This window comes from Marmota monax, unplaced genomic scaffold (genome assembly GCF_021218885.2).
Source record: "Marmota monax isolate L192 unplaced genomic scaffold, Marmota_monax_Labrador192_F-V1.1 WCK01_AAM20220418_F8-fsc00405, whole genome shotgun sequence".
Classification (NCBI taxonomy): domain Eukaryota; kingdom Metazoa; phylum Chordata; class Mammalia; order Rodentia; family Sciuridae; genus Marmota; species Marmota monax.
This window is the reverse complement of record NW_026694917.1, coordinates 540,882-551,844: the sequence shown is the minus strand read 5'-3', so window position 1 is coordinate 551,844 and position 10,963 is coordinate 540,882. Positions and strand designations below refer to the sequence as shown.

Genomic DNA, 10,963 nt, shown 5'->3' with positions numbered 1-10,963 from the left:
ATTTGTATATCCGTTTCCTTTTTTATTTCTGGAAAGTTTTCTGTAATTATTTCTTTCAGCAGGTTACTCATTCCCTTGGTTTGAATCTCTGTACCTTCTTCTATCCCGATGACTCGTAGGTTTGGTTTCTTTATGTTATCCCATATCTCTTGGATGTTTTTCTCGTGGTTTTTAACCAGCCTTTCTGAGTTGGCTAGGCTCTTTTCAAGATGATATATTTTGTCTTCATTATCTGATGTTCTGGCTTCTACTTGCTCCACTCTGTTAGTGATACTCTCAATTGAGTTTTTAATTTGGTTTATCGTTTCCTTCATTTCTAGAATTATTTTTTGTTTTTTTTTTATAATCTCAATCTCCTGATAAAGATGCTTAACTTCTTCTTTTATCTGTCTATGTAATTCATTTTCAAAGTGTTCTTTCACTGTTTGGATTTGCTGTCTCGTATCTTCTTTAAGGTTCCATTCCATCTGTCTAAGGTATTCCTTGAGTTCTTTATATGACCATTTTTCTGCTGACTCTAGGTCCTCCTGAATATTTAGACTGTCCTTCATTGTTTGTACTCCTTTTCTTCCTTGCTTTTTTATGCTGCTCATGTTACTTCTTGTTCTGTTTGACTGCTGAGTTACTGTTTACTCTTATAGATTTATTTGATGCTTGAGAGGAAAGATATTAGAAGGGAAGGGAAGAAGTCACTAAAGAGAATGAGAGTAGGCAGGTAGAATTCAAGGAAGGGGGAATAAGAAGATTGAAAAGAAATGAAAAGACAAAAGAAACAAGAATAACAAAGATTAGATAATAAAGAAAGAAAGAAAAGACGAAAAAAAAATTTAACAAAAATAATAGTGATAATAAAAAATGAAAATTAAAATTAAAATAATAATAATAATAATAAAATAAAAAAATTAAAAAAATAGAAACATTTAAAAAAAATTAAAGAACAACAACAAATAAAAATTGAAAATGAAAGAAAAAGAAGAAAAAAAAGAAAAAAAAAGAAAAAGAAAAGAAAAGAAAAAAATGATAATAATAATAATAATAAATGCAGTCCTAGCGTTCTATTAACTTCTCTTCCAGTAGGTGGAGCTGTGCCCACTGGGCCAAGCTTCTCCTCTCAATAGGTGGGAACCATTCACTGTGCAGCAGCTCTTTCTCCTAGACTGGGCGGGTCTCCAATCCTGAGTGTCTAGGGCCTTGTCTTGTGTTTCCTCAAGCCAGGCCGTGCTCACCTGTGGCGCTCACCACAATACTGGCTACACGCCAGGTCTGCTGCTCCTGGGAGCCCTGTTTTCATGAACACCTGGGCTCACTCTCCCTGTTTGCCTCCCTCAGACCCTAAGTTTGTAGAGCTTGGGGCTGAGATCCCCCAGCGAATTTGCTTGCCCTCCTGTAGCCACGCCCCCGGTAGCTGGTGCAAGAGACCTCAGTTGTCAGCACTGGTGGGAGCGGTAGCCGGGAGTTCCGCGCCGCGAGTCCCGCGCCACTCCTGATTCCCTCGGTCTGGTTATTGCGTTCACAGGAGAGCTGGGAGTGGCCCTTAAGGTTTCCCCGCTGTGTGGAGAGAGATGGCTAGGGGATTACACACCTGTCGCGCTGGTTTCAATGCAGTTATCTCCTCCGCCCGTGACGCCATTTCTCTGCCATGGTGATATCCCATGCAAATGGTGACCGTTCGTTCCCTTTGCCGGATGACCAATGCAACGGGTGGGTCCTGACTGTCTCTCCCAATCCCCGTTTCAGTCCTGTGGCCACTGCCTATGAAGGCTCGGTTGGCTTTTACCTCTGTAAGTTCCTAAGGGCCGGCCAATTATTTCAGCGGGATCGTTAGTGCTGAGTCACACGAAGCAGGCGAACCGGAGCTTAATTGCCTCCGATTCGGGCTCTGTGTGTGTGTTCTGAGGAGCCCAGCCTGTACACCCCAGATCCACGTCAGCTCAGCATTGCCTAGTGATCCTGAGCAAACAGCATTTAGACAGTTTACGGCTCCCTATGCCCGCGCAGTTGAAGATGTCAGAGACTTGATCTCTCTGTGCCTGCCACCATGTTACATCTCCTCAGTAATATTCATGTTGCCCTTACAGCTTCCTGGTATAAGCAAGTTCTTGGGATTATATAAACTGCTGCTTCTGTTTCCAGTCCAGATTTCTAGAAATGAAACTCTGGGCCGCACTGACGAGCGTCCGCGCTTGTCTGCGACCATAGCAGAGCCGCCCTGGCCTCCGCAGCTCTTCAGCCCGGTGCCAGGCCCCAGGGGCCCAAGCGGCTGCCGCCGCGGCTCTCCGTCCCCCTCCTCCGGAGCACGGGTCCCCTGGCAGGGGGGTGCAGAACGACCCCAGAGCAGGCTCTGCCCGAAGGTGCAGCAGCGAACAGGCCACAGAGACGCTCGAGGCTGCAGTCCAGCCTTCGGAGGACAGGGCTCGGCACGCAGCCCAGCTCCAACCTCTAGGTGCGGCTGCCGGACAGTGTATACAGAGCCATCAAGACAGCAAGCAAAAAAAAAAAAAAAAAAGAAGACAGCAAGCAGAAAGCAAATGGCGGCTCCCGCGGAGTGGATTTTCGGCACAGAAACCACAGCCCCGCCAGCAATCCCAATCCACAAACTCTCCCTGTATAAAAAATATTCAAAAAAAAAAAAGAAAGAAAAAAAAAAAAGGCGGGGCGCACTGAGCTTTCTTTGCCTCTGGTACTTACAATCCACTGCTGATTACACATTCAGCTTCTCCGCCCGGAGCGAAGCGAAAGAGGAAGCAGATGGGAGCAAAGCGCCCGCTGCTCTGAGCAGCCAAGCGTCTCTTTTTCGATTTCTTTGTTCTTCCCGCTCCTTGGCAAAGTGGTCCACTACAGATTAACGGTGAAAGGAGCTTTAACAGACTGTGCGAAATCTCTATTAAAGCCGTTGCTTTGAGCACCACGCTCAGCACTTCAGCAACCCCCGTACGCAGCGGCCATCTTCTCCCCAGGTGAGACCTGGATTCTTGAAAGGTTTATTCAGATCAACATAAGGAGCTTATTCTATTCCATTCTCTGTTTGGGACAACTGCGAGTGCAATCACTGGGTGATCTGTATCCCTAACACTCTCCTCAGAGCCTTAGCTACATCATTATTCCAGAAAGCATAAATCAGAGGATTCAGAGTGGGATTAATGATGCTATATAACACAGAACCAACTTTGTCTTGCCGTGGAGTGCACTGGGACCTGGGCCTCATGCATGAGAAGATGCAGGTACCAAACCAGAGAGACACCACAATGAGGTGGGAGCTGCAAGTGGCAAAGACATTTCTCTTACTCCCAGCTGAATGCATCTCAATGACACTGTGCAGGATGAAGCCATAGGATGTAGAAACCAGGATTATGGGGAGGAGGAGAAGTACGATGGTGCTGATGTACACTGTGGACTCATAGACAGTGATGTTAACACATACCAACTTCACAACAGCTGGATACTCACAGTAGAAGTGGTGTATTTTCCGAGTCCCACAGAAAGGAACGTGCATCAAGATTAAAGTGTGAATTAGGGAGTTCAGAGATGCCCCCAACCATGATGTGAGGGCCATCATCACTGCCACCTTCCTGCTCATGAGCACAGTGTAACGCAGAGGATGACAGATGGCAACATACCTGTCATAGGACATGAGAGCTAGCAGAAGACACTCAGCACCACCCAGAGACAAATAGAGGAAGTGCTGGGTGGCACATCCCAGGAAGGAGATGGACTTCCTGCCAGACAGGTAGTTGGTAACCATCTTGGGGATGGTTGTGCAGATATGCATCAGGTCCATGAGGGAGAGCTGGCTAAGCAGGAAGTACATGGGTGTGTGAAGCCCACGATCCACACAGATGAGGATGATGATGAGGGTGTTGCCATTCAGTGCAACAAGGAAGACCACCATGGTCAGGCAGAAAAGGAAAAGGTGGGTCAAGGAGTCTTCAAAGAGCCCTTCAAGGATGAAGTCTGCCAGAGACATCTGATTCCTCAGCCACACGGTCCCTTCTCAGTCCCTAGGAAAACAGGGAGTAGAGACAAAGTGTGATGCCAGAAATATGGGATCCTTTGTACATGGAGATCAGCTCTTTTGATCCAATGAAACATTTGTGAAGAGATTTTTTTCTCTATTTGTAATTATCCTGCAGCTGAAATTATTCAAATTCAGTTTTTTCAAAACAAGAGAAACCTAATATTTGTTATCACAATCATGGTCATTTGAAATTCCAAGACTCTACTAAGGGCCAAAATTTATGACTCTTCTTACTAAATATAGGCATATGTGTGTGTAATCATATGTGTGATTTGTGTTAGTGTGTGTCTATGTTTGTATGGTTGTTGGATTATGTTTCTTATTTTACCAGGCAGGTTTTATCAAGAGCATCTGAACCACTAAGACATTTCTATTAATACATGTAATTGTTAAGGGTGGCGTTACAGAACTTTGGCCTTATTTCTATGTGGAAGCTGGTTAAGGAGTTAGTGTACTGCTGTCATGTTTAAGTCTGATGTGGGAACTTTAAGTCTACAGGACAAGCAGTAGAAAGGGAAGATAGTACAAAGCAAGGCAGACAATAGACAGATGAAATACAAAAGCATGAGCTGTGACCCCACAAGAGAAAACAAACAAACAAAAAAGAGTCAGTTCTGCTTGCCTATGGAATTAGGCACTGGGGTTCTTTTTTTTTTATATTGGCTCCTTTGAATTCTACAAAATATTTGGATTTCTTTTAACATGATTAAAAAGCATAAAATAGGCCTCAATTCAGTCCCCATGCTTCCCTTTTCCCTCTCCTCCTCCCTTCCTCTGATCCCTTCCCTCTACTCTGCTGATCTGCTATTTATTTAGAGTTTTTTTTATTAGTTACTTGTGGATATACATCCAGATGAGATCCATATGGTATATTCATATAGGCACATGGGAAATTCAGATTTCTAATGAAGCTAAAAGCACACCCCTAGCCCAGAATTCCAAGAGCCTAAAGGAGAATCCTGGGAAGGTAGAGCAACTGCAGGCCGAGCCACTGCTCCATACCAGTGAGGTGTGAGCCATCAGACCAGCAACAACATATTAGTACTACAGGATGGCTGCTCCCCTTCTGCCCTCTAATTTTCCAGGAAGCTCTTCTAAGATCCAACTTAACTAGAATTGAGAAATTAGAGAGAATTTTGGGAAATGTAGTTCATCCTAGACAACCTCACCCATCACAAAATCACTACAGTCCATCTTTTGGCACACATTCACAACCTCCACCAGTCAAGTTAACCTCCAAATACAAAAACGATACCTGTGTAACTAAATACAATACATCCAGCATGAAGGAAAACACGTTAACCCTTTCTCCAGGAGAAAATCCAAAGTTCTTTATTTCACCTAGGGGAGATATTCATTTCTCTGATACATGTGTCCCCTTTAATATCCTGGAACTTCAAAATTTTCTGAATGATATATATGAAAAATATTTTTATGGCAACAAGAAAGAAATACTCATCACTACCACCCATGGGATAGAGATTCTTATCCAAAAATTGGTTAACCAGTAGTTTGGATATCAACCCCTGTTTCCTCACTCAGTCCTGACATCTGCTCAATAGATCCAGGAACAAACTGGACATAGCATCAGGGGTAAAGTTAATCCCTGGATTCAGCATGATGGACTTACACTCACCAAGGCTAATCTGTCTGAAGCCACTGCTGAATACTCATGGCTAACAGCAAAGACCATCATGAGTTCCCCACATCACACCAGTCCCTGGGGTGATCAGCCAGCCCCTCCATAGCACATTGATGACATTGGACCACATTCAACATGAAAGGGACACTCCTTTTTTTTTCCTGGACTGGACACTCACTCTGGGTATGGATTTTGCTTCCTCACTTGAAGTGCTGCTGCCAGAACTAACATCTCTGGACTCACAGAATGCTTTATTTGCCATAAGAGTATTCCATGCAGCATTGCTCCTGATCAAGGAGCTGGATTCACAGCAAACAATTGTGAAATATGGCCTGTGTTTATGGGATTTGTTATACTTAACATAGGTCCTCCATCTTCCTGAAACACAGAACCTGATAGAATGGTGAAATACCCTGGTAAGACTCTGTCTCAAGCAAAACCTAGGTGGCAACACCTCTCATTGCTGGGCCAATGTCCTCCAGGGTGTGATACATGCTCAATGTCTGCATCTAATTTATGGTACTACTTCCCTCACAGCAAGGATTCATAGGATCAGACCCCAAGCATTCAATGGATAGAAATGAGAGTGTGTTCTCTCCCTATAACATTGATGTTTATGACCCACCAACATTATTTGTTCCTATACTTTTCAGTTCTGCTGCTTCAGAAAACTCTTAGCTACAAAGCCAGAGATTCTTCTACCCAGACACAAAGTGATTCCATTTTCTGAGAGTTGAGGTTGCCCTGCTGCCACTTTAGGATGCTCATTATATCTGAATCAGGTGAAGGAGAAGGTCACTCTGTAGCATGGAGTGATTGATTCCTACTAGGAAGGGGAAACTCAGTTGCTACTACACAATACAGAGAGGAACAGCAAGTGTGACATAGAACATTATCTCGGTGTCTCTTCAAACTCCCCGGTCCTGTGATGGAGGGCAATAAGAAACTAAATCCCAAGTGAGGTCACACTGATAAGGGTTCAGATCCTTCAGAGATGAAGGTTTGGGTCACCCACCTGACCAGGAATAATAACCAGATGTGAACCAAGGCAGTTTGGACTGTGGAGTGAAATGGGATAGTTATAAAGACCAGTAATGACCATGTGGACAACCCTCAGGAACACAGACTGCCATACTTTGTGCATTTATTCTTAATGGTGATAAGAATTTGTATATTTATATTACACAAATTAAGTGTTTGTTTCATTGTCATCCTCTTATCAAATATGAGGTGTGAATAATTCCTAAAATCATATCTCAGTATTTAAATAACTAGATATAAATGAAGGAGTATGAATTCTTAGAAATAGAAAAAATAGCACACAACGTACAAAATAAGGATTTTTTTTCCCTTAATGAGAAAAGGGTTGTATATTTTATATACTCTACTTGGGAAAAGTTGACGACATCTTAGATTATACATAGAATAGTCATATCATATTAGGTAGAAGGATATATTATGTGTCTTTATTTGAACATTGAGCAAAATTTTTTAAAAATGCCTGAGTGCTGTGCTGACACAAAACAAAGCAAACATACCTATGTCCTGGGTAGATTTGTGAGTCAACAGATTACATAAAATGCTGACAAAACTAGGTTTTTCACATTGATTCAGCCACACTTGCCAATCTGCCCTCTCTCCAGTTCTCCCACAAACACTAATCAGAATGAGAAGTTGATCTCCATGGGGAAATTAGACTCAAAAAAGTCATAAACTAAGTAGAGTCTTCCATTACTTCTTGTGTCTTACCTCCTAAATATCTTCCTATACTTTCACAGATTCTGAATCATTGATGTTCATTAACAGGAAAGAACCACCTCCAATGAAGGAAAGTGCTCATGACAATTATAAGAGTAAATACCAGTAATTAAAAATAATTATGTGAGTATAAAAAATAAACTTCAAAAATAAAAGCAAAAAACACAGGACTTAATGCATTCTAATCAAATTTCAACTCTACCAGTAAAAACGAGTTCACATTTATTTTTCTTCTGTCCTAGGGTCGCTGTAGGATGATACTGACATCGTGTCACACTGTTACTTCCTGCTCAGCTTCTGTGGACTAAGAGAACAATTTCAACCCTGGTTCCCCTGATTACTCCAACCCAGTCAACATGATCTGCACACATCTTTTCTACCTAATTATCCACACACATCTCTTTCTTCATTAGTTTCTGACTATTTCTATGAACCTCCTTGGCATAAGTTTTCCATGATCTGGCTCTCTTCTCTCTTCCTTCCTTAGGCAACCCATTCTTGTATCCCTTAAATTATGTTTTTCTCTATCTTCTCAGGAAGCATCCTCATGTGCTGATGAAATAACACCATTGACTAAAGGATAACCTCAAAATGCCCTAGTTTCTAATAAAGGCTTCTGAACACCTCAAGCACCAACACTATCTTACTTGCAATTTGCTCTGCAGAGATTTGTGTACAGAAGTGAAATGGAGAGAGAAGAACATCCTCCCAGCCACACATTGGTTATTGGTCTTCCACACAAGCACTTGCTGAAGTACTCCTCAGACTCCTCCTCTAACCCTGGAAGCTGCATCTTCTAGCGGAATACCAGAGAGAATATTTGTCCAGCTCACTCATCATGGTTTGCACTAATTATCCTAGTGATGGAGCATCACACAAACAATAGGACATGGTGTTCTAGGACCCTCTCAAAATCTGTGTTCATTATTTTGAGCCCTGTCAGACAGATTAAGTAAAACTGAACACATATGGCCCCTACTAGTTGGGACCTCTTGTGGTGCATATGTTTCCTCTTGACTCTGAACTTATATTTGAACTTCCTTCCATTACCAGATCGAGAACCTGAGAAATAGGAATGGCCATTCATGTTACCTGAGTAAGATAGTAAACATAACACAAGCTTAATCCTCAATGCTCCCAGAGTCCAACAAAAATCCACTTTGCAGTCTCTGTGGTTTTGGATCACTATAGCACCCTCGTCATAGATTTACCCTCATTCCCTAGTAGTAACATGCAAGTATGTATGTATTATGCAGTTACTAAGCTCCTTCCACACCACAGAGATGTTTCCTCAACAGTATCAAAGGGGTCAGAAGAGGCCAGACTGGCCTGACCTGAGCCAGTCATGAGAGAAGAGGTGCTTGCTCCATGAGGATGAAACATCCTCCAGGTCCTCAGGACCTCTGATGTCAGCAGAGGTGAATAGAGATCTGAAGACTGATGGCATAAGGGATTCCCACTAAGAAGACCTACACCAGATGTCTTCTGGGCACCATTACCCAAGATACCAATTAGTCTGTACCCTGTGCACTGAAGTGAGTATCCCATGGTGCTGTACTTGAAGTTTGTTTGCAGGGGTGGGGGAACTGGGTAATTTGGGGGATCTGGTTCTGAATATAACATGGGAATACTCTCTCTAGGTGCTAGTTAATAATACAGAGTAACTGTTCCTACAGTCCCTGATTTGTTTTGTTCATTACAGAATCCAGGTCTCTGTAGCCCCTTTACATGCTACTCTTTTGAGAAGACAGTCTGAGTGTCTTTTTGCCCAGTGGCCACTTTACTGCTTTATCCCATGTGTCGTATTGTAGAAATGGCATCATGTAATTCCCATGCTCAGTCTTGTTGGTGCTTCAATTCTATGGACCACATAAAATAGCATGTTAGGAGATTTTATATGGACCAATAGAACGAAAAGTGCATTCTCTATATTTCATTCACTCCCATATTTTATTCACTCACTTCCCTCCTCTCATCATAAGCATATTTGAACTCTTCTTGTTTCTTGTTTTGAAGCACCAACAAGACTGAGTGTGGGAATTACCTGCTATCATTTCTATAATACCACACATGGGAAAAAAACCAGAAAAGTGGCAACTAGCCAAGAAGACACTCAGACTGTTTCTCTTTTCTCAACTCAGATATTAAAATGCCTTGCTTCACTGAGCTTACCTTGACTCTATATCATGGCTTGTTGTTTAAGTAGAGGAAACATATTATCACTTGCTTCAAAACCTACAGACTATTACTTTTATCTGGTACCTCCCTTTATGACAGAATATAGTTTTAATTTAGGCAGTCTTGGCATTTATAATGATTTATTCATTGTTTGAGATATATTTTATGAGTGCCCGCTGCATTCCAAGAAGTGTACTGATTACATAGTGATAACAAGCATGAGGGGTCTTTACTCCTTAGGAGTTACAGACAAAACTATGTCAACTTGAGTTTAGGATTTGTATTAATCAATATCCAATGCAAGTGACATAAAAAAGAATGGGTTGCATCTTTTTTCTTTTTATTTATGTCTAACATTAGGATTAATTTTGACATAATTACAAAGCATGGAATGTAATTTGTTCCAATTCAGTCTGCAGTATTTCACTTTCCCTTCCTTCCTCCCTCTCCCTTTTCTTTCTTCTACTTTACTCATCTTTCTGCTATTTACTTTTAGGGTTTTTAAATAGAAACTTGTCAATATACATTATGTTGAGATTCCTTGGGAAATATCCATGTATGTGGTATAATCAAATATGTATTTTACATATATTCATATATGTGAAAGTTCGTTCAGATTCACTCTGCTGTTCTTCCCTTATCATGTACCATCTCCCGCTTCTCATTACCCTTTATCTAGTCCACCTATCTCACTTTAATTTTGATAGAAGGAAGGTACAAGATAAAAGTAATAGCCTGTAGCTTTTGAAGCAAACATTAATACGTTTCCTCTACTTAAACAACAAGCCTTGATATAGAGTCAAGGCAAGCGCAGTGAAGCAAGGCATCTTAATATCTGAGTTGAAAAAAGATAAACAGGAATAGCTCAAATATGCTCATGATGAGAGGAAGACAGTGAGTGAATAAAACATGGGAGTAAATGAAATGTGGGAAAGTGCACGGTTCTTTCTATTGGTTCATATAAAATCTCTTGACATGCTATTTTGTGTGGTTCATAGAATTGAAGCACCAACAAGACTGAGTGTGGGAATTACCTACTATCATTTCTATAGTACGACACATGGGAACAAGACAGAAAAGTGGCAACTGGGCAAGAAGACACTCAGACTGTCTTCTCAAAAGAGTAGCACAGAAAGGGGCTACAGAGACCTGGATTCTGTAATGAACAAATCAGGGACTATAGGAATTAACTCTGTATTATTAACTAGCTCCTAGAGAGAGTATTCCCATGTTATCTTCAAAACCAGATTCCCCAAATTACTCAGTTCCCCCTCCACTGCAAACAAACTTCAAGTACACACCATGGGATACTCACTTCAGTGCACATGGCCCAAGTTAATTGCTATCTTGGGTAAAGGTGCCCAGAGGAG

General features: G+C 41.7%; 1 protein-coding gene across 1 annotated transcript; it reads right to left on the bottom strand.

The window, feature by feature from the left end:
* Positions 1 to 3,046: 3,046 nt before the first annotated feature.
* LOC124081051 (olfactory receptor 2AE1-like) lies at positions 3,047 to 8,502 on the bottom strand. Its single transcript, XM_058573557.1, has 2 exons — positions 8,466 to 8,502; positions 3,047 to 3,987 (listed from the first exon to the last, which is right to left on the bottom strand). Exons 1-2 carry the CDS (start codon positions 8,500 to 8,502, stop codon positions 3,047 to 3,049), a joined length of 978 nt encoding a protein of 325 aa, XP_058429540.1.
* Positions 8,503 to 10,963: the final 2,461 nt, after the last annotated feature.